This window comes from Nannobrachium achirus (assembly GCF_963921795.1).
Source record: "Nannobrachium achirus genome assembly, chromosome: 17".
Lineage (NCBI taxonomy): Eukaryota > Metazoa > Chordata > Actinopteri > Myctophiformes > Myctophidae > Nannobrachium > Nannobrachium achirus.
Genome location: NC_137824.1, coordinates 21,588,925 through 21,613,987, shown reverse-complemented (window position 1 = coordinate 21,613,987; position 25,063 = coordinate 21,588,925). Strand labels below are relative to the sequence as shown.

At 44.3% G+C, this 25,063-nt stretch overlaps 1 protein-coding gene across 1 annotated transcript in view; it reads left to right on the top strand.

The window, feature by feature from the left end:
- Window positions 1-7,366: 7,366 nt before the first annotated feature.
- Window positions 7,367-25,063, top strand: part of pcdh10b (protocadherin 10b) — a gene marked incomplete at both ends in the record, with an annotated part of 97,289 nt that continues 79,592 nt past the window's right edge. Inside the window, one exon of the mRNA XM_080746579.1 lies at window positions 7,367-7,410. Within this exon, the coding sequence (XP_080602705.1) occupies window positions 7,367-7,410 (44 nt within the window). The remainder of the gene's footprint in view (window positions 7,411-25,063) is intronic.

The window sequence follows — 25,063 nt, the reverse complement described above, 5'->3', positions numbered from 1 at the left end:
TTGCGTATTATTATTTTATGCTTTAACCATGAAAAAATAGCAGATCTACAAGCTCACTGCGCGGCGCCACCCGATTTTGACAATATTCTATAAGTGTCTTCTAAATCCTAAGGTTTTTGAAAAACACATTTCTACGGCAGTGGTTCTCAAACTCTTTCATGTCAAGGACCCCTAGAATTATATGTATTTGGTCGCCGACCCCCTTCTCAAAATATTTAGTGTCAGGGACCCCCCCAGAAGCAAATATTTGAGTTACAAATGTTCACATCAAAATTGAGATCAAAGATTTGCATACATTTTCATGATTTTTCATAAATAGCAGATCTACAAGCTTGCAGCGCGGCACTCGGTGCTGCGCTGTGAGCTTGTATATCTGCTATTTTTTAATGGTTAAAGCATTCGATAATTCTAGACCTAAATGGCTTAAAGTCGCACGCGAGCCTGCATGCATGATGTGCACATGGTTGCACTTTTATACACTTTTTAAAAGACAAAAGGCGGCGGAGCTATACTGGGTTGTGAAACAAAGGCAAAGGCACCAAACATTTAGTTTCAGCTTGTTTGCGTCCCCGTTAAAGTATGGGGGAGCGAGGAGAACCGCTTTGTGGGTCATCAGCAGGAGTGTGGACGACTGGATCACCAGAAGATAAACGCTGATGGCTCTGACCGTTGTACAACTAAACATTGTTGCCGTCGGGCAGATATATACCTCCTATCTCCATTCTAACTTGTACTAGTAAGACGCCTCAGGGCGACATGCGACCTCCAATTCTTGGCCATCTGGCCAGTGATGTATATCAGACCAGTTACCCATATATGGAGACCCCTGGTACCCATATATGGAGATCCATGTACTGTATATAGTACATCCCTTTTATGCCCATACATGGACATCCCTGTCTGAACCAGCCTGGGCTGTCTTCCTCCATATATGGGCATTCCCATATGAAGTCCTGTTAGATATGGGCTTAATATCGTTGTTGTCGGGTGGAAACCTTGTATGTCCAAAACCGTTTGTTTTGTATTTATCATTTTTAAAATGATGTGCGAGGCGTTGTGTGCTTGTAGATCTGCTGTTTTCACAACTTTTGTGCGACGGCGTTGTATGATGAAGCAGGGCTTTGCTTTGCGAAAAAACGTACACATTTGACACTTGGAGATACGAGGTTTCTGCCCGACAGTGACGATATTGATGACATCAGGGATCTCCATGTATGGGCATAAAGGGATTCTGTTAGAGTGGTTCCCATGACATCACAACATACAATATATTTTATGCCCATACATTGAGATCATCAATATTAAGCACATGTACACGTGTACACGTCTACGGACAACCTGTGACGTTTCTCATGGTAAACTGCAAACTTCAGGCGCATTTAATAATTCATGTCTATCTATACTTGATCATACTGCAGTGTCACACAGCATAATCAAGTAGCAGATCTGCAAGCTTGAAACCAGGGGGCTCGTTTCGTTGGAACTTCTAGGTTCTCATTGAAGCTACGTGTTCCTACTGTACTGTATTAATGGCCCAGCAGATGTCACCTAGGCTATTTCACCTTCTACTGGTGTCAATACATTATTATCTCAATGGAATTCAATGACGTTTTAGTGTAAACTTTACACTTCATTTTATTACCTTACCAGTAAGGCTCCCTAATCGGGAGATAAGCGACCGTAGGTCACTTATCTCCACAAATAGGGCAAAAATGTGTTTTGCCAAAATCTTCCTGATCCATGTTGATGACATGAGTGTAGACATACTGTGTAGTGATTTTCGTGATTTTAGGGCAAAATCTGTAGGAGCAGTGTCCAAAAATGTGTTTTTAAAAATCGGCCTGGAGGTGGCGCTATATGGGAGAGATTCATGTTGATGGGATGAGTGTAGACATACTGTGTACCGATTTGCGTGATTTTAGGGCAAAAATTGTAGGAGCAGTGTCCAAAAATGTGTTTTGCAAGAATCGGCCTCATGGTGGCGCTAGAAGAGGGCCATGTGAGAAATGAGGGGTGGGGTCTCCGCGCCGGCAAGGCGGACGAATAGGTACCGGCCCCGGCTGTCCCGGTCGCTCCTAGCCGGAGTTACGGCATTTTATGTGAGCTGCAGTGTAGGGGGTCCTCCACTGGGGGCGCCACCACTTTTGCATCCGTTCTGGAGCACCAGGAGTCGGTGGTCCCCGGGAATTCCCCGTGAGCAGCCCCGTTGGGGTGGTCATTTGGTCAGTTTAGCACATTTGGTCATTTTTTACATCTGGGGGTCCCCCAGGGACCTGGGGGTCCCTGGAGCTCCGGGGGTCCTTGGAGGTTGTGGTTTGGCAGGTAAGGAGTGTGTGTGCAAAATTTGGCATGGATCGGGGCAACGGTTGCGGAGATATGAGCAGGGCAAGAGTGTGACGTGTGAGGTGTGACAGACAGACAGACTGACGGACTGACGGACTGACGGACTTACACTTTGTGCAGGGTTGGAATTCAATGACGTTTTAGTGTAAACTTTACACTTCATTTTATTACCTTATTAGTAAGCCTTTGATACACACTTTATGTTTTCAATCGCTAGCTAGGCTACAGTGCCTAGTAGTGTGTGCCACAGTTCCACTGCCAGGTACAAAATCTCTGCTCTGCAGATAATATAGTAACAATATAGTCTGCTACTCTCTGTGCAAAACCAACACGATTTGAAAAGAACAGATAAGTGTCTACATTCTCAAATGTAAAGATAAAAGATCTGTATTTGGGTTTAATTCCATTTAGTCTTAGACTTAAATTTAGTCTTAGTCTTAGACTTTTTAATAACACAAATTTAGTCTTAGTCTTCTGAAATTGTTTTAGTTTAGTCTAGTCTTAGTCGACTAAATATCAAAATCTTGGTCGACTTGGCGTCTCTGGTAACTGCCGACAACAGCCGTGGCAGTCACCCTTGTTTCCTGTCCCGTTGATTTGATTCTGAATTTCGGGTCCTTGCCGGGAGAAAGCCAAGACAATTTCCAGCATGAGAACCAAGTGTAAAACCTGCGTTAAGGACAAACAGGAAACAAAGTCAACTTGTACTTACTAAGAGTGTGTGGTTGTGTGTGGTTGTGTGTGTGTGTGGGGCGGGGGAGATTGTGTTAATATGTTTTATTATGCATACAGCAGCATCATTTGATGGTACTGTCGACCTCTTCTTACCTCTGAAAAGCCACACACAGTTAAATATAAACCACAAGCCTCTAAGGACCGACTCAAAACAGCGGCATATCACAAAGTGCAAGTCCTCTAAGTGACAGCAAAACAGGGTAGAATTCATACTTTCTCGGCATGAATTCAATTCCTTTGTGTACTGTACTATGATTTTTTGGTGATTCTGAACCAAGGACAAAATATCAAATCAATGAGTAAATGGGTAAGGTCAACTTTACTCTTGCTCGGCATGCTGGATTACAGTACTTTGTCAAAACGAAGTGATTTTCATTATGATCACGTCTTGCCAAGTGTGAGTCATCTAAAACCAACTGGGGCAATAGCCCATGAATCACTATAGGAACTTGATAAAGTCTTTGTTGGCTAAAGAGACGGATAAGCTGTCATTTGAAATTGATATAAATGTTAATCCAAAAGCTGAAACCTCAAAATGACATGCAAGTACAGTACATTTAGATCAATGTGGCACAATTCATCAACCTTATCTGGAGGTGGCTATTGCGTGTCACTTTTTATAGGCAAAAAAAAGAAAAAAAAAAGATCAGAGAGATCCAACTCTTGCACAGCCGACAACAACAGCACATTTTCTAAAAAGAAAAAAGAAAAAAGAATAATAGCTAGAAAAGTTGACTCAATTGATTTAATGTATAACATTAATGGTAAGAGCTTATAAGGGAGATTCACCTCTTTGCTGAGTATTTTCTATTCAATCTACCCATCACGATATTTAAAACTGTACTGTACGTGAGCGTCACTCAAATTGACATGTTCACCAAATTGGGTCTTAAGGAAATGTGCATTATTCTTAGTTGCAAATGAGATGCAGTACACATTGCTACTATAGCTTTCATTGTGTTATACATGTATAAGTCTTATCCATCACAATGTCTTTCTTTTCTTTGACACATTACACATTATACGAATAAGAGAGATTATGTTGCCTCATTTAACATTCTTTTTTTTTTTTTTTTTTTTTTGACAAACCTCTAACCGTTCTTGACAGAATTTGGATTAAAATAAATAACGTGTCACCACCACAAAGCCTTTGGTGATTTGCAAGGAGTCGGCTTCCATTGGTATTCAAAGTGCCTTGTCAAACACACCACTGACTGACAGAGAGGGGCTTTGGAGCTTCGCCCGTGAAACCACCTCCACAGGCAGATCAGATCTGAACAATAGCTCTTTAGAGGGCATTAACAAGTTCTGATTTTCCGCAAGTCGACATGTGCATCGCTAGAGTTGAAGTGTCGTTTGAGGACGACGTCGTCACGCTGACATGCAGATTGCTGTCCGACAAAGAGAAACTTGTGTTAAAATTTATCTCTGAAAGATTCGTACAGTTAATTGCAGAATTAGTTCAGGCCTGACTACTACGGTACAGTTAAATGCAACAGGATTTGCCTGGCGGTGCCAGCCTCTATCACACACTTCGTTTTGGGAAGAGAGTCTGGGATTTCAGGAAGAGCTTTCATTTCTGGGGGGCGGGCTAAAGCCTAGTGACGTGAGCCCCAAACCACATGCCCCAAGCATACAACCCTGATTGGCCAACCCTCGTACTACAACAACACTACCGCCAGGGGGTGTTGTTATGTTCGGTCTGGTTTATTAACCTGGCAACAGCAGGATGCAGGCTATAACTGTCAACAACAGTTTTTTGTGATGCATTTGTTATTTTTATGCTATTGGTTTTTTTTTTTTTTTTTAAACCTTGTAGCACAACACAAAAGTTATTGTTCAAATATTATTTGAACAGTAACTTGTTGACTTCTCCCAGTGGGCGAAATGGCACTGAATCTGCTTTTATTCTACTTTTTAGAAGCATCTGCACTCTCTCGATCCCAGGGGGGATTGAGAGAGTGCAGATAGCAATGCCTAGCTTGTAGATCTGCTATTTTTGGCTAATGTTCCACCTCAAAATACTATGATTCAAGTGCTTCATGTAAAATAATGTTCCTATCAAACAAAGATGTGGTGGCCCCCGCTGTAGCAGACCCCTGCTATACGCCTATTGCTGTTGTTAGGCATGGATGACACTGGTTTGTGTTGTGTATGATGTCACAGTAGAACGCCGCTCTGCCTATAAGACTGTACCATAGGTTGTTCCATACTCCAAGAGAGAGATAGAGAGACATACCTGGGGGTTTAGCATCATTATAAAAATCACAATTTAAAGAGTCACCGTTGATGTCACACCTTAGCAGATGTCAGGCTGATCCCCTCTCTGTGGAGCCTTAAGCATGTCCACAGATGACAGCATCTCTGATGATGTTTCTAGCTCTGGGGCTTTGAGCCACCGCCGTGTCAGTGCTGATGGATATGGGGGCAAGGAAGAGTGTGACCTCCGTGTCCTTCGAGAGCACGTCAGCCTCTGGGCATACCTGGCGCAAAGGTCTACGCCGTGGACGTACCGACGAAGCCTTTCTTCCCGGGAAAGACCTTCCCTTCGTCAACCCGGGTCGTCCCCTGGACACCCTTCAGGTCCTGGTGCAGGAGCTTATCGACGCTCAACAGGAACAATACCAGTATGAGATTCATCAGATTCAAGATGAGATCAAATCCTTGGATCAACTCCTCAATCGCCATAGGAGCGGCCAGCCAAACCCTGCCAACACCACCGTCACCTCCAGTGACCCTTTACTCCCTGCGGACTTGACCGGTGCCGCTCCCCACCCCCCTTTACCTTCACTCCATAAAGCAACTGTGACGCGCAGTGCAAAGGTTGACACTGAGTGGTGTGCAGCTACAGTGATGCGCGGTGACCCTAAGCACACGGCCCGGGATGGCTCCCATATGCCTCCGTCACCACAGATGCTGTCTTTGGACCCAGCAGCCACTGGAGTCACTTCATCCTCTCGCTTTATCCCCTCCTTCCACACCCATGGCTGCCAAAGAAACAAAACCGTTGACAGCTCAGGGTCAAGTCAGCCCAGCTTTAAGTACAGTACCAACCCTGGGGACACATATACAGACCGTTCCTCAGAATTCCCCAGCCTTTCAGATTTTGCACCTTTCTCCACCAAGGTGCAAAGCTCTCGCGTAAACCCTTCGCCGGCCGTTCCCTCTACCTCTCAGGCTAAGACCCAGCCCAACCCGCATGTCAAAGCTTGTGCCCCTTCAGCCAGTGAGGAGGGCAGTCAACATATGGATCGGTCGACAAGAGAGTCTCTTGTCCTTTCTCTACTGAGGCAAAACCTAAATGAGAAACACTATAAACACATGGCTGATCTAAGGGCTTATTATGAGTCCGAGATCCAAGCCCTTGGAGACAGCCTCAAACTCGGAGACCTGCCACAGGATTTAGAGAAGAGCAACCAGGCCCTCAGAGATAGGTGTCAGCGGTTAGAGCAACTCCTGGCTGAAGCCACCCGTCATATGCTGGGACTAGAGACCACATACACACTGGGGAAGAACCTGGTAGAATTCTACGCCATAACGGGTGCAACGGTTAAATCCCTGCAGCAGCGCGTGGAGAAAAGCAAGCTGTCATTCGGCGAGAAGAACACCTTGATTGCATGCCTGAAGACCCGTGTTTTGCAGCTAGAGGAGGCCGTTCAGACAGCCTGCAGAGAAGCAGATAAGGAGGCCATGAGGGAGCAAGAGCAGAAGCTGCTGCACGATCTGCTGGAGCATGAGAACCAGGCAAGGCTACTCTATGCTTCTCAGAGGAACACACAGCCCTCTGGGGCCGCCAACCCTCTCCACAATGCTGACCTGCTACTGTCCCCAAACAAGTGCAACAGAAATTCCGCCAGTCGTAAGCCCCCGCGTCTGCTAACTAAACAATGTAACACACAGCAAGATGCTACAAGTCTTAAGCTACCTTTTACTCAAACTAACCAGTCTGGCTACAGTAAGTCACATCACTTAGAATCTGAACAAGCAGCGCGTTCAGGAGGTTCCAGGGACTCTTCAGGGGGTGGCGGTGGGAGGTGTTCATCGCCCCCAGGCAAGCCGCAGTGTCAGCTGCAACCTCAACCTCAACCTCAAGAACTTTGTGGTCGCCCGCATCAACAAAGAACGAGAGGCAGACCGTGTCACCAAATCCCTGTGATAGAACCGGAGGAGGCCAGGTCTACGGAGATCTGCGCTCCCCCGGATGGCGGTAAGAGGACCACAGTGGTGGGCCTTGCAGAGCGGAAACGCAAACAGTCTACTCAGAAACAGGCTGGGCTTGTGGTAGACAATGGAAGAGGAGCGGTTGGACCTGAACAAGCAGCAGCTGGAGGAGTGAGGTTTCAAGTTGGGCCGAAGAGGGCCTCTGCAGTCTTGAGGCGGCCTAAGGTTTCTCCGGAAGTTGTCTGTCTCCAGACGCGTCACGGCCTACCAACGGCCGAACCGTATTACGTCTACGTTACGAAGAACGCCCTGCGCCTGACGCTGCTGCGGCAGTGTCGCGTCGCTTTGCAACAGGGCGTGTGTGCGTGCGATTAAAATGGACTACAAACCTCAGAATACACCCGGAAAGGACGTCATCCCAGATTTTTTCCGCTCTGCCTGGCTACCCTTTCGGAGTGTACAATTAAAACCAAAACCGGAGACAAATAAAACCAAATGGACCCGTAAACTCTGGTCGAGAACCACCATTAGGCCTATTGCAATTGCATAGCAGACTTGAAGTCCATATACCAGCCCTGGACAGTGTGATAAAACCCGGTTCCGGATCACAACCCTAGTCCAAGTAGACTCTTCTCTAACGCAAACATTGTGCATAATAATTATGGAACCAAATGGACCGGTGCGCGGTCCTGACATTGAGAACGAGTGATGTGGACATGGAGTTGCTGGACACATAACAGCGTTGAATATTTTCTTCCAAGCCACACTCCCCTCACAATGCTGAGAGCTGTTTGATGCCTTCCCCAGGATTCCTGGGGCATGCAGGGACTTGGTAGAAGCAATTTTGATATGCATTAGGCCAGGGACCCAGAATCACCACTGTACCGCATGTGCCCCACTTCAAGGTTTTCATGAAAGCTTTAAGTAATAATGTATCATTATTCTTTTTTTTATTATTTTGTTTTCTATACCCGTACAAGCACTATATGTGCATGTATTGTACTGTAGGAGTTGAGGCATTTTGTTTGACTCCACACATAAATATTGTGAAAATAACAGATCTACAAGCTCTAGCAATGACATTAGTTGATTTAATAATACTTAAGGTTAATATGCGCAACAAAGCAATGTTTCAAATAATGTTTATTAGCACATGCATTCAATAGATTGTAGGGCTTCACCACAAATAGTCAAATGACATCATCAACCTTGCGGTGATGTTGTCCCTATTGAGTGAAAGATTAACAATTTCTGAAATGAATAAAAGTTTATGATCTTTTTAACTTTTTTAGTAATGGTTTAGCTTTGTCTGTCCCATACATGTCCCGTGCATGTCCAGCCCAGAATGAAGAATTGAGGATTGGTCAAGCTTCACATGACAATTTGGTTCTCCAGACAAAATCATTCATTCATTTTAAACTAAAGCACATAGAAAGTATAGAGTCTAGAACACAGATTTCATAGCTCTAGAACACATAGAATATAAATTCACCGCTTCACTTCGAACCGAGGTTCGATTTTTGTTATAATAGACACTTATAATGTATAGAAGCATATAATACTTACAGTATAAAGGTCCATTCCCACTGCGGCGCGATACAATAACGATATGTCAGCGTTCACGTCAATTATGTCGGTGTTATCGTTGTGGTGTGGACGCTACCATCCACTCTCGTTATTGTATCGAGCCGCAGTCCTTTTAACACTGCCAGACCAGGAGGGGAGGAGGGTCCGCTTCAGCTCTGAGCTCTCCACATTGATATGTCAATACCAGTATAGGCTTATCTTATTGCCTATAACAGGGGTCTTGAATGTTTTCAGGCCAAGGACCCCTTAGTTGAGAGAGAGTTGAAACAGGGACCCCTACCTTTTCATAGATTCCATATACAGTAGTTTCATTGTTTGACAGCACGATCATCAGTGTACTTTGGATTCATGTCAATTTGTTTTCAGATATTTAACCACTTAACCCGTCAAGACTTAATAAACTTGACCTTTCACTCTACAAGCAGCGCGAGGCGTTGTGAGCTTGTAGATCGGCAATTTTTGGCTAAAGTTCTCAAAATATGGACACTAGGGTTAATATAAAAAAGAGGAGAAAAGCGTCTATCACGCAAAGATTTGGAGGACCCCCTGTAGTAACTCTGAGGACCCCGGACAACCTGTTGAAGACTCCTGGCCTATAGGCAATCTAATGCTATATGGTGCCTAATTTAGTTGCGTTTTTAATCTTCCCTTTAAATAAAATGATTCATCGTGCCAAATGCACTCGCCTCCGCCAACCACTGGAAAGACTTGATATAGAAGATGGCCGGACACGAGGAAGAAGTAAGTTATTTAATATATGATGATCGGCTTGGCTTTGCCCATGGTGTCCTACGCACGGTGAGCGGCGGAGGTGTGCCTATAGCGGCGGTATTGCGTCTTCTCTATATGTCCGTATGATGAAATGAGTTTCTTTAGTCGAGCGAGGCTGAACTAGAAAGAACTGGTTTCAAGTTGCATGTACGGCTACTTTTCAGAGAGCTAAAGTTTAGTTGTCTTGTGTAACACTGTGCCGCAGCAACACAAACAGGTATACTGAAAGGAGCTATAGTCAACTTTTTCTTGAAAAACGGATGCTAAAATAAAAATGTTTCGAAAATATTTTATAAAAAAATAAGCTTCATACATGTGTTTCTATTCAAAAAATGGCCATGCACAAAAAGCGTAAAATAATGATAAAATAATGGTCATTTCTGAATAGAAACACATGTATGAAGCTTATTTCTGTATAAAATATTTTCGAAAACATTTTTATTTTAGCATCCGTTTTTCAAGAAAGAGTTGACTATAGCTCCTTTAACATCGTTGCAAAGTTACCCTCCCTAATTGCTTTTCTCCCATTTTCTCCCCAATTTAGTTGCCCACCCCTGGTCTGGACGCTCAACAAAGCTGGGTGCACCGCACTGGATTTGAACCCACGACCTTGGCGGTGGTGGGCAGGGAGGGACTTCACCACTGTGTCACCCCAACACTTCCCCATTGCTTTTATAATGCAGTAACTCAGTTACTGCATTATTTACTTTTTAAAACTTTATTTTTACAACAAGGGTTCATATTGTTTTTAGCGATTTAGCGATTTTAATTTCACAGGGTACAATTGTACAAGTAGCTAAATATGTCTTTTTAGACACAATAACCCGGCGATTTCTTTATTTTGCCTACTATTTACAGTAACACTATAGCCCCCACAGACATATAAAGCTAGACGCCTCCTTCGGCTAGGGGGCGTATGCATCTAGCAACCAAGGGAATCTTCGTCACTTCCGTGTTCATTGCTTCCGCGTGCGTCACACATACGGAAGTCAGTAAGCCAATCAGAGGCAGGTGGGGGCTGGTCTTTACGTATGCAGCCTATAACAACAGCTGAGCAGCGCAACATCGGAACTGGCTCTGTTGAATTGAATTGTGGTCCTTGGATAAGTCACGGAAAAGACACGCTGTGATTGGCCAGTAGTCACTTTGACTGACAGCGTTCCCTTGGTTTTTTCAGGAAGTCCGGTCTAGAACTTTTGCACATCGCTCCAATTAACTGCAGAGGCGAACGAGGCATCTAGCTCTTTATATCTGTGATAGCCCCCATCTGCCTGTGTAAGGTTGAGTTGCATCTTGGGAAAGGGCTCTAAAAAGACTAAAAGATATTTAGCCCACTTGTACACATGCAACACTGTGGGGTGCCCTCACCCACTGAAATCAAAATCATTAAAATCGCTTAAACGATAGAAAGTAGTAAATTAACACATTGTAACACTCGTCTTTTCTTTTCTCTAATTACAATCTAATTCGACCGGTTCGATCCCGCTTGCTCCTCCTGGCTTGGTGTCGAAGTGTCCTTGAGCAAGACCTGGAAACCCCCTTACCCCCCTACTCTCTTGATGCTTGCCTCCCTTTGGTTGGTGTGTGCGCGTGTGCGTGCGAGTGTGCGTGCGCGTGGGTTAATGCAATTCACATTATAAAGCACTTTGGAGAAAGGCGCAATATAAATGCACCATTTATCATGGACGCCTGTGTGTTCTGCATGTCGACGAGCTCTCTGCTGCATTCTACCACTTACAATGTATATATGGTAAATGGTGCATTAATATATAAATATATCTACATTATTTATGACATAATATATTATTTATTATACTGTACAGTGTATTATCTGTGTTACGTGCCGTGTATCTAGGCCTGGGCGCACGTCAACCCACTTCACTTTGATTTTTAACCAAACAATGTTCCTCGGGCTCAGGCTCGGCTCCCGTTGACATTTCTCAGCCAGCCGGTGTCATTGTCACTGACATCGGTACAAAGACGATAGCGCCGCTCTCCCCTCTCCTCTCTCTCCTCTCTCATTTCCTATTCATAATTAAAGAGTCTCAGAGGACCCTTGCACTGCGCTGACCCATTTCCATATTCGCATGCGTACGCACACGCACGCACGCACAAAGTCCCTTTTCTGCCAGGCAGAAATCACAGCATTTTCTCCTCCATAAATGGTGTCGTCTGGTCGTCCCTAGGGTTGAGCTGTCCTCCCGACCACGATGTGGGTGTGTGTGACACTATTGTTAGCGTTCACACACACACACACACACACACACACACTGTGTGACGGCTGTCTTAGATTCTTAATGGTGCGTCACAGTTAGTGTAGGTCTCTCGCCACGCACTTAACATTGTGATGGTCGTCGTATAGACCGGCTTGTTCTTTAGATTCTTCGAGTGAATGTGCCCTGCAAAAGTGATGGCACCTACATATTATCTCTCAAATAGCTCTCTCTCTCTCTCTCTCTCTCTCTCTCTCTCTCTCTCTCTCTCTCTCTCTCTCTCTCTCTCAATTTTCTTTTTTAAACGGCTTTATTGGCATGACAAAATATGTCTTTCATTGCCAAAGCAGGAATATGACATAAAACAAATCGTAACATTGTGTATACAGGGACATGACTGACCAATAAACATCCTAACAATTAGTTTAGTTTAGTCATATTTATTTTGAATATGTCAAATAAAAAAGTTCAATTTTGACAATAATGATACTAATAATGAAAACAAGTGAATAACAAATAATAATATGCTGTTTATCCAGATGTACTTGGTTCTTCTGTCCACTGGCTGTCCCTCAGTTGATGACAACTCCACACATTTGTGCAGGCAAAAAAGGTGCATTTAGATTGCTCTCCCAGAAAAATAAATTGAAAAAGCGCATGCCCTCACGAACCTTTCAAAGTAGCGTATCTGATATGCATTGTGCACTGGAGTATGCGCTGGCCACAGGAATGGCCGCGGACCGTGGATTAAAGTATGCCCTAACAAAGATCTAGAACACACCACTGGACGCGCTGTGATTGGTCAGTAGACAAACGCTCTTGCCTAAAACGTTATTTATTCTGTCCCCCAAGGTATGCAACTCGAACAAGCGGCTCAATCGACCTTCGCAGCGTTCTGCCCGGCGACTCGCTCGCTTTAGCTCGCTCAGCCGGGTCCTCACGTGGATCAAGGTCGCTTGGTGGTTTTGTCAATAACTATACTTGGCAAAAACAGCGAGAGGAGCACTTCTGCGTCGGGCGTGTCCTCGGCTCAGCACCGGTAGAGGAAAATCTTCCTTGAGTCTTCTCTAGGCAGCCAGTTCTGTTTGTGTCTGCCTGTTTCTATGGCCAGGTGGTGTCACTGAATCTGCACTTAGTCAAAGTCTTCCTTCAGTTTTGGATCATAACAGTGGACAGGTTGTCTACAACTGTGTATTAATATATATAATAGCATTCTAATATGCTTTGGGTTTTTGTTATGTTTTTTACTTTTTCCAATATATTATACAATTTTCTTTTTGCATTTGGATAATTCGGTTAGTGGTAGTCTCTCTCTCTCTCTCTCTCTCTCTCTCTCTCTCTCTCTCTCTCTCTCTCTCTCTCTCTCTCTCTCTCTCTCTCTCTCTCTCCTAATGTCCTCATTGTGTGACACTCCCCGGTCCCCCACCCCTAACCTCTGTCCCTCAAGACATGTAGATTTGCTCTCTCTCCCTCCCTCTCTCTCTCTCTCTCTCTCTCTCTCTCTCTCTCTCTCTCTCTCTCTCTCTCTCTCTCTCTGGTGAAGGTAGAAAGGGTAACATTTGGATTGGTACAAATTGCATATCCGAGGAAAGGCCAGCCTGACATTTTGCACAGCTGCTACATTCCATTACTGTGTGTGTGTGTGTGTGTGTGTGTGTGTGTGTGTGTGTGTGTGTGTGTGTGTGTGTGTGTGTGTGTGTGTGTGTGTGTGTGTGTGTGTGTGTGTGTGTGTGTGTGTGTGTGTGTGTGTGTGTGTGTGCGTGCGTGCGTGCGTGCGTGCGTGCGTGCGTGCGTGCGTGCGTGCGTGCGTGCGTGCGTGCGTGCGTGCGTGCGTGCGTGCGTGCGTGCGTGCGTGCGTGCGTGCGTGCGTGCGTGCATAATGGGAGAGGATGAGGAGAAGGAAGTTGGATAGAAATGTGATTTAGATTGATTCATAATGCATCCATCTCTCCCTCCCCCCACTCCCCATGCCCCCGCACGCACACACGCACGCACGCACGCACGCACACACACATGTCTCTTTGAAGGCCCATAGTGGTCTGACATGTGGAGTCCATCGACTATGACTTGAGGTGTGCTTGACATTACCAGCAAGGAAACCTTTGGATTCGGTTCATTTCTTTCCATTTCCATTTCATCAATTAAAAATACACTTTCAGAGCAAATCCATGGACATGTTTCCCCATGTTTGTGTTTTCTTATGGACACCAACAGTCTCTAAAGCTAAAAGGCCAATCTTATAATATAATTGCAGGGATACTCTGTTTAGAATCTCATTCAAAATGACGGTATATTACTCACCAGCACACTGAAATATCGTCGTTGTCGGGTGAAAACCTTCTATGTCCAAAACCGTTCGTTTTGCATTTATCATTTTAAAAACGATTTAAACTAGTGAAAACAGACGATACAAGCACGCACGTTGTGTGCTTGTAGATCTGCTGTTTTCACTACTTTTGTGCGACGGCCTTATATGATGAAGCAGGGCTTTACTTTGCGAAAGAACATACAAATTTGAAACTTGGAGATACGAGCTTTCCGCCCGACAACGACGATATGTTATGTACATCTGAAAACATTTTAGGGTTAGAAAAAAGCAACATACAGTAATAAGCATGTTTCTGCACACTGGCCCCCTCTCTTTCCCTTAGGCTGCGTGAGCGGCAGCGGCGATTATTATGCCATATCAAAAAAAAAAAGAAAAAATCCCCTGGCTACTGATTTGTAGCCTGGTTAATAAACCAGACCGCACAACAAACAAAGTGTGTGATATAGAGGCTGGCACCGCCAAGGCTATAGCTGATTTGGGATGCGGTTTAGCTTTTCAAAAATGAGACAGTAAATCAATAAATCTGACCCTAGATCTGTACTTGGAGGCATGACTGATGTGGTGTGCTTCCAGTCAGGCTTTTATTTGTGTACGGTCAAGAAGTTGCCTTTTTCCACAAAGCATACAGTACCAGTAAGACTCCCTAATCGGGAGATAAGCGACCGCCAGGTCACATGTACCGGTATACACCAGTGGCCGTGGAGAGGAGCAGTAGCTTGTAGATCGGCTACTTTTGACTATTTTCCCATATTTTTTTCCCGGCAGCGTGGGGGTCCGTGGAGGTCCATTGGGAGCCCCGGCTGTGGCTGGGCCCCCGGGGACCCCCTGGGTGCCGGCCCCGTCTCATGTGCACTTAAACCTCTCCAACTGATCCAAAATGACGCTGCACGACTGGTCTTCAACCAGCCAAAATTATGTCTCCGCCCTTCTCCGCTCCCTCCACTGGCTCCCGGTTGCGGCCCGCACTGAATACAAAACACTGATGCTGACCTTGAAAGCAGTCAAAGGTACAGCTCCTCCATACCTTCAAAACCTGATCAACCCCTACAACCCCATCCGTTCGCTCAGATCAGCCAACACAGGGATGCTGACAGAACCCTCGCTAAAAACCCCAGGACAAAAATCCACTCGTCCTAGACAATTTGACCTCCTGGCCCCCAAACTGTGGAATAAACTCCCTGTCGCACTTAGGCCGGCTTTACACTGCAGACAAATCCAGCCCAAATCCGATTTGTTCTCAAATCTGATCTTTTGGCCCGACTTTTCACACTGCATTTGCAAGTGACACAGATCTGATCTGTGCGTTCAGACAGCGTAGCCCAAAGCTGCCCTGCGGCGACATGTATGCTTTGGTTACCGTGGTAACGACGTAGGCGTCATGACGTTACGTCACTATGTCAACGCTGGTTGATTACGTTCTGATTACGTTCAGGAAATGCGACATAATAGACCATAGTAAACACACGTTAATATTGTTTTTCTCTCTTCTTTTCTTTACTCTTGTGTTAAGCTCTTCTCTCTCGTTTTCACTGTTTAGCTCAGTGTTTTCTCTCTTCTCTTTTGTTTTTCTCATGTGCTCAGTGCGCTGTAATCAAATAGTAAATACTCGCGCTCTGTAATGATGTAATTTACAGCCGCGCTCGGGTCGCGCTGCTCGCGCAGCAAGTGACGCTTGGCCAGTTTGATGTGGCTTGCATGTGACCTGCATATAACTCAATGGGGTGGATGTGGTTGCTGCTTTCAGACTGAGTCAGATGTCCTCAGATCCGATATGGATCGGATTTGAAACCACCTCTGGATGTGGTTTTTCAAAATCGGATTTCATGTGACCTGCATGTGGCATGTTTGGATTTAGACTATTTAAAAAAAATCGGATTCCACTTTTGAAGTGACTCAGATCTGATTCAGGCTAGATTTCAGTGGCAGTGTAAAGCCGGCCTTAGAACTACAGACTCACTCCCTAGCTTCCACCGTGGACTGAAGACGCACCTCTTCAGACTCCACCTAAACCCATAGCACTACTGTAACATTCATTGACCATACATGAAGCTAGTTGGCATTTTTTTGGTTTTAGAAACGATGTTTACTGATTAGGTGCATGGACTACCTATGTTATTGTTTTTCTAGATTGATATTCCTATGCATTTGTTATATTGTTGTTGATGTACTGACATATTATCTTGCTTATTATAGTGACGTATTACCTGCTTATTGTAAGTCGCTTTGGATTAAAAGCGTCTGCTAAATGCCTAAACTGTAAACAGTTTTTAATCTTGAGTCTCAAACAAGGTTGTTTCTCACTATAAATACACCTGTGATACATATTTCTTGGCATTTTATACTTTGGCGGTGCCAAAGTAGAAAATAATGGTTAAAGTGGTTAAAATGTATAAAGTGACAACCTGATGCTTCCCAGGTCTTAAAGGGTTAATGCAGTCTTAAAAGTTGAGCTGGAAATAAGCTAGCAGTGGCTATTGTGTTACTTATATTACTGTGCTGTGGACAGATGTGTTAATACTGTACATAGGCTACACACAGTTGTCTTAGGCCTGCTTTCAAGATAAACTGTCTAGAATCTCTCTCTCTCTCTCTCTCTCTCATTATGAACACGCACATTGTGGGCGAAACAAAATGTTTTCACTAACCACTTGAGCTAGTGCATTCACACATGTACACTGTACACACACGCATGCATGCACGCGTGCGCGCACGCACACACACTCACACACACACACACACAGCCGGTGGCTGGCGGTATCCGGCTGAATGGATGGAAGCCATTTGCATGGGGTCACCCTCAGCACTCGCCGACATGAGACGATCATTTGACTAAACTAAACCTCACTCCCAACCACACAGGTGGAGGCCATTACTCACTCTGCCTGAACCTGTTCTGTTCGTTTGTGTTTTGTGCTTGTAGCTCCAGTCCGGGGGTCTGTTTATTCATGCCGTGGAGCCCTTAGCTCAGTGGTTCTCAACCTTTTCAGGCTGCGACCCGCCGAATAATCATATTTTAACGGGGGTGTTGTGAGCATGTACGGTAGATCTGCTATTAATATTTGACAATTTGGCCAATATTTAATTTGTCATTTTAGAGGTATTAAATAGTCCTTAAATTGTCTCTTTAGCCCTGTAAGACCCACTGTTGCAATATTACAACATTTGTATTTTATCCAAAAAAAGGTTTAAATGATTTTATTTTTGCTCCCCCTACCACTTAAACATCACCATTGGATCCTATTGTTTAGTTGTTTAGATATTTGCATATGAACACCCCCCACAGAGGCTGACATTCACGCAACTTCAAGATCTCTGGAGTCCAGAGTCTGGACGAACAACATCTCACTTTTTCACCGAAGCTATTCCTCACAAAAAACATAAGTAAAATGCCTGTAATATTTTTTTTGGGTGATCATTAGATCACTAGAACATGCATATATTATTGTGAAAGATATCCCCCAAATGTAAATCAGAGCATTATTATTTATGTATGGCAATAAAACCTTACAAAACTTACAAAAACTATATGTTGGTTTGTTTACTTTTGAGGAAGAAAACAAATGACAGTCCCCAAATTTTAATACCTAAAAGGAAAGAAAGAAAAGAATAGAAAAAGTAACAAAAAAAAATACACTATACAAATGAGTCAAACATATAGGCCCAAATGATCTAATAATTTAAGAAAGAGGCAAAAGTTGTGAGAATAGCAGATCTACAGTACAAGCTTACACCGCCTTGCCTACGCAAACTGATTCTATCCGCTTTCTTTTTTTTTACAAAAAAGAGATTTCAAAGGATATTGCACTTTGAATTTCGGATAAAAGTATATACGGGACCATTTGCACATCAGTCTACAAAATGAGTACGTTGTGCTAAATCAGTCCAGCGGCGCACGCCCCCGGCAGAATATCTGTAGGCAGTGAGCAGGGACGTGCTGTGCCCCTGATTCAGCCTGGGAAAAAGAGTTGGAGAGGCCCTCATTACGCGCTATAGAGAGAGATCTCTCTCTATAGCGCTGCTGCTTTCAGATCATGACAAGTGACAAGCCAGTGGGCCAATTACATGAATTAGGCCTATATTTCGTTGTTGTTGGGTGGAAACCTTGTATGTCCAAAACCGTTTGTTTTGTATTTATCATTTAAAAAATGGTTTAAACTAGTGAAAACAGCCGATCTACAAGCACACAACGCCTCGGGGTGTGCTTGTAGATCTGCTGTTTTCACTACTTTTGTGCAAACAGTTTAATTTTTACTTTTGTGCAAACAGTTTAATTTTTTCCTATAATGGCCCGGCCTGGACCGGCCGAGAATGAACCGGCCATTCGGGAGTTGTCCCGCTTTTCCCAATGGCCAGCACGTCCCTCGCAGTGAGGCCGCGTACATACACCTACACCTCCCATTTTTAGAAAAGCAAGCTTCACTCTTTTTCTGCCAGTCCCCCCGAGGCCTCCTGGTCAATCACCAAGGCCTGGCTCACAGGAATACACGTGTCCTACTTCCCTGTTGTTTGGCATATCTGTTCTAATTACCAATGAATAAGTAATTGCTTCGCGTTAAACAACGACTGAGGTGTCGCGGCGTCCTTCCCCATGGGGAGCTTGTTGTTATTAGTTTGAGCCTCGCGAAGTTGCAGAACTATTATGAAGTGTCTTTCTGTCTGTCTGTCTGTCTGTCTGTCTGTCTGTCTGTCTGTCTTTTGCATTTTTGTTGTTTTGTTTTTACCCCTTTTCCTCCCAAATTTTAGTCGTTCTGCCAAGTGATTCCTCCCCCTCAAACATGTCTGTGTTGTCCAGTGGTGGAACAGGTACTCACATTTTCTACTTAAGTAAAAGTATCAATACTGCATTGTAGAAGTACTCTGTTACAAGTCAAAATTTACTTTAAAAAGTATTGGCATCAAAATGTACTTAAATTTCTAAATGTAAAAGTACAAAATGTTTGACAAACGGCTATTTTCAAATAGCCACGGTATAAAATAGGGCTAAAGTGGTTTATGTATGTTTTAACATATTATAATTTATATCAGCAAAGTAACTAATAAGTCCAAGTCGCTTCTTTTCACCTGACAGGTGGTGGGGGAGTTTGCCCGGTTTGGACGTAGCGCATGTAGGGAACACGTTATTCCAACCAGTTCCTTTCCCCTCCATCAGGTGCCCCGGCTGGCCAGCGGGAGGCATTTTAGAGACCAGGATTACTGCATGTTTTTTTTGTGAGGGTACCTATACCCTAGGGGACACGGGGAGAACATGCAAACTCCACAAAGAAAGGCCCTTTTGCCAACTACTCCTAGGGTATAATTGTTGATGTCCTCACAAGTATAGTAATAGAAACATGTACAGTGCGTGCCTGTGCTATATTCTTTCTGCGTGTGCGTCTGTGTGTTCATTTCAATCAATACATAAAGTGCTTGCTTTCCTCTCCACCCAGGACACAGGTCAAATGGAGCAAATACATCATAACTAAATGGAATGGAGCGGAGGGGGGTTTTCTCAGGGCTGTCGTGTGCCTTATTCTTTTCAGGTGTATGAAGTGGCACGAGAAGGAATCCCTCCTGTGCCTCCCTGCCAGAACCCATTTGTTAAGAATGCATGGGTGATCTCCACTCTTATATTTCTTCTGATTTTAAAATGGTTAGGACAGGGGTCTTCAACAGGGGGTCCGGGACCCCTAGGGGGTCCCCAGAGTTACTACAGGGAATCCTCCAAATCTTTTTTTCCCTCCTTTTTTATATTAACCATTTGAACCCTATCGTCCATATTTTGAGAACTTTTGCCAAAAATAGCAGACCTACAAGCTCACAACGCCTCGCAGCGCGAGGCGTTGTGAGCTTGTAGATCGGCTATTTTTTGGCAAAGAGCTTTGGTGTAGAGGGGAAAAAGAGCAGACTAAGTACAGAGTGAAAGGTCAAGTTTATTAAGTATTGACGGTTCAAGTGGTTAAATATCTGAAAACACGAATTGACATGAATCCAAAATACAATGATGATTGTGCTGTCAAACAATGAAACTATATGGAATCTATGAAAAGGTGGTGGGGTCCCAGCTTCATCTCTCTCTCCACTAAGGGGTCCTTGGCCTGAAAACGTTGAAGACCCCTGGGTTAGGATAACGTTGAATGGTATAAACCTGTTTACTGAAGTAAAAGTATCAATTAGGCTACTGCTATGTAGGAATACTCTGTAAAAGTCTGTAATTCAAAATGTACAAAAATATTACAAATGTTTTGAAAATTGTAAATCTACAAGCTCACAACGCGTTGCATCACGACCAGGGGGCCAGTTGTCCAAATTTAAAATGAAGCAAACATGGAACTAAAGGTTCCTATGAGTGGCCGCTTGTTGCGCTGTTCTGGTACCAAAAGCAACATGTTCTCCATAGGATTCCATTCATTTCCCCCAAACTTTTACATTTGATTTTCTTACCTTGTCATAAATACTTTATTGTTCCTGTCGCTAGTTTAAAGCCTTGTTTCAATCACCATTATATGCGTTTTGTGAAGATATGGTCCAATTTGTGTTATAATTGATGTTAAAGCAGGGTATGCTGTAGGGCTTGTGATCATAGGCTTGATGATTCTTCTTCGTGTGCTTTATTTTCGGCAAGCTCAAGACAATGTCCCATGTATCCCTGCGGTTGCGTGTGACCGTTGGCAGCCCATAGCATTCCTTGGGTAGCACTAAGGTGTGAGCTCCATATATCTGAAATTTTGTATTATTATTCAATGAATCAAAACAGTCATGAGCTGAGAAAACAACCGATACAATTGCAGCCCTAATGTAGGGGGGGTGGGGGGGTGGAAGACATTTGGTAAAAATATCAGATCTACAAAAAGCTCACAATGCTACATTGCTGTGAGCTTGCAGATCTACATTTATTATTTATTTTTTTGGCAGGAATACTTTCTTCATATCGTCGTTGTCGGGTGAAAACCTTGTATGTCTAAAACCGTTCGTTTTATCATTTTAAAAATGATTTAAACTAATGAAAATAGCCGATCTACAAGCATGCAACGCCTCGCAGTGCGAAACTTTACTTTGCGAAAGAACATACACATTTGAAACTTGGAGATACAAGGTTTCCACCCGACAATGACGATATATAAGGCTGGATTCTTATTTGGGACACACTTGAACTTTCAAAAAGAACTTGTCCTCAAAAAACGCCGGCAGGTTTTTCTTTTTTAACAAAATCTTGAAGTTACTAGGCAGCCCTGACCCTGACCCTGACTGTGCCAGGGGCCGATTGACACATTCGGGAGGCGGTCCGGAACCGGGACGATCTCTGTTGAATCATTAATTGTTTTAATCCCCGTTTAAGTCCTGGTGTGTGCTCCGCTGCTCCGGGGCTTCCACACACAGACTGTTAGTCAAGGAGCCACCGGTGGAGCTGCCTTTGGAAAATGTCAGCGCCGAAACAGAGAAACACACGCGCAGGCAGGCTGGAGGAGAAATACCAACTCTGTTCTTTTTCCTTCCCTGCCGTCTCCCTGTGTTTGTTCTCCCCGCAGCAATGTGAGGTGGCTGACATCACACGTGCACGCACACGCACGCACACACACACACTCACACACACACACACACGCACACACACACACACACACACACACACACACACACACAGGCGAGCGCGCACACGGGCGAGCGGGCAAAGGTTTACTATTCCACACACATCTTTGAGAAAACTTTGTGAAGCAGGAAATTATATTTTCTCACCAGCGGACTGATTTAAGCGATGATTCCATTGCATGTACTCCCCCCCCCCCTCCCCCCAACCCCCCTCCTTCCCCCTGCACCCCCCCCCACTCCTCCTCATCCTCCAAGGCATTCCTCTCCTCGTCCAACCAGATAGAGAAATGATAGATTAGTTAGTGATGGGAAGCCTTTAGAATTGGAATCTAAAATGGGGATTTGAGGGGGTGGGTGGGGGAGGGGGGGGGGGGGTCTACTACCGATCGCACCCTCCTCAACACACGCTGCTGTAGAAACACGTAACCGTGTTAATGGGTCAATTTTTTCCCCTCCAATTTCTCATATGTACAGCTATTTCAACCACATGATTTCAACTAGTCTATTTGTGTCCCTATTGTCTACAGCAGGGGTCTTCAACGTTTTCAGGCCAAGGACCACTTAGTTGAGAGAGAGATAAAGCAGGGACCCCCACAACCTTTTCATAGATTCCATATAGTTTCATTGTTTGACAGCACAATCATCAGTGTATTTTGAATTCATGTCAATTTCAGATATTTAACCACTTGAACGGTCAATTGACCATATTCACCTGTGGGCCATGTTTGAAACCGGGTTGCAACTGGGGTGGCATTTCATTGACTTAATGGCAAGATGGCCGCCGTGTGAATATGGTCAATACTTCATTAAATTGACCTTTCACTCTGTACTTATAGTCGGCTGTTTATGATCTGACATGCATGTCTGAAGCGGTCACCCAAGAAGTGGGGTGTCAGTAACCCCCCTCCACCCCCCACCCCCAAACTACACCCATTACATACAAGACATATTTGGCTGGTTGGTTGGTGTCAGTGGTGGAAAAAAGTACTCACATTTTCAATTTTTCTACTAAGTAAAAGTATCAATACTGCAATATAGAATTACTCTGTTACAAGTGGAGGTCTGGAATTCAAAATGTACTCGAATAAAAGAATGAAAAACGATTGGCATTAAAAAGTACTTAGAGTACCAAAAGTAAAAGTACCAAATGTTTGAAAATAGCAGATCTACAAGCTCACAATGCGTCGCAATGTGACGCGTTGTGAGCTTGTAGATCAGCTATTTTCAAATAGCCTACAAGGTATAAAGTGGTTAATGTATGTTTTATGTAAGGGATAGTGTCTTGCTCAGTGGTCATTATCGAGTGATACAAATCCATATGGCACCTTCGCGTCGGAGGACATTTTCTGTTACTGCATTGTCAATTTCTCACTTAAATATTGTGTCTGTTTGTTTACATGGCTGACATGTTGGATACGGCAACACATCACACAGTGCAGCAGGTGCTCTGAGCCTTTGATTAGGCAACGGTCTGTTATAGAGCGGAGCAGTCTTTAATCAAGAAATAACGCACCACTGATTTCAGCGATTGACCAATCAGAATCAAGCATTCAACCAAGCCTTGTAATAAAATATTATAATGTATACCTGCAATGTAACTAGTAACTATACGTTTTCAAATAATTGTATTGGAGTAAAAGTACAATATTTGCCTCTGAGCTGTAATGTGGATTAGAAGTAAAAGTACTGATAACTGGAAATAGTCCAGGAAAGCAAATAGGCCTTTACCTCGAAATTGTGCTTTACTCCTCGTGTTGGTTGGTTGGGGCCAAGGTCACCTGTCCCTCCTAATATGTGTCCAATTTTGTGTGTGTGTGTGTGTGTGTGTGTGTGTGTGTGTGTGTGTGTGTGTGTGTGTGTGTGTGTGTGTGTGTGTGTGTGTGTGTGTGTGTGTGTGTGTGTGTGTGTGTGTGTGTGTGTGTGTGTGTGTGTGTGTGTCCGCAGTGGGACACCAGTCAGGCCAGGAGGGAAAGCGGTGCTGACAGAATGGAGAGGCCATCATGGTTCCTAAAGCCCTCTGTTTAATGTGGGCTGTCTCATGCTAAGCTGGCACGTGCACACAAAGACATCAAAGGGGGCTTGAGCCCCCATGCCCTTTTATCCGTCTGTAAAAAGTGCCCTCTCCAGAACCATGAATGCAGTTTTTGCTGTGGTGAAAGAAATGCAAATGCCCTACTTTCCATGCCATACCTGAAGGCAGCGTTTAAGAGAATTGCCTTGTCGGAACTCTCCTGAACTTGAATGCAGCATCTTATGTTGAAAGAATTGCCCTCTCTGTGTAGAAATCCATGCCGTCACGCCACGTCTCCAGTATTCACTTGATTATGCAGTCCAAGCACCGAAAATAGCCGACAAGCTCCATTGTGAGCTTGGAGGTCTGTTATTTTCAAACATTTTCACCAAAAGGCCCTTTTAGAAATGTCAGCCCCTGCCTCTCTAACATTCTCTGCACGTCCCTGTGACAGGCCCTGTTGTGTTGCTCCCTCGAGTGCAACCCACTCCCACATGGGTAACAAAGGCTAACACACCAATCACACATCCCTTTGAGCTGCTCTTGCCAATGAACTTCAATACAACTGGGAGGGAAAGGCACGTATGCACACACACACACACACACTCACATACATGCACGTGTGTGTGTGGGGGGAGGAATCGATCGGCATGATGGCTAAATTGGGGAGAAAAATGGGGGGGGGTGTGGGGGGGAAGCGGAGTATACTGTACGTGGTTCCTGTATGTCGAATGCGAGGCAGCGTATCTCTTTTGTTTTCTTATTCCCTTACTCGTTCTCTTGGGAGACCAACGACTTTGCTAAAGTGAAATACAACAGCGGGGGGAGCTGTCATTTTCCGTGCTGCCGGCACAAAAGACACAGTGGGGGAAAGCGCGAACACGGGAACACAAGGCTTTCTATAACGACACGTCAGGAGCTGCGCTTCCGAACCACGTGCTTCCGAAACCGTCGTTAAAAGATTACCAGTGCTTCCAAAAAGAACTCCTTTCTTTACAACTCTGGTTGTAGCTTGGATGGAGCTTCTACGAAGCTGTTAAGTGTGCTCTCGAGTTATGACTGGCGTATACGAGGCAGCTGTCAGGCCCCATCCGCTGTCCCAATGTGTGTATTACTGTACCGAGAGGGACAGAGAAATGTTTTACTTTTTAACAGTATATTAACAGAGGCTTTTGGGTGTCTGCTCCGACTGCAGATTGAACAGGAACACACGGGAACTTTTATTGTCACACTATCTGCCGTTTTTGTCGAGTTGTGGGGGTCCAGGGGACCCATGGCTTTATTTTCTCTAGTAAAGAAAAGAAAAAAAACGTCTCACTGTCTGTCAGATAATAGAATTAAACCAAGTGA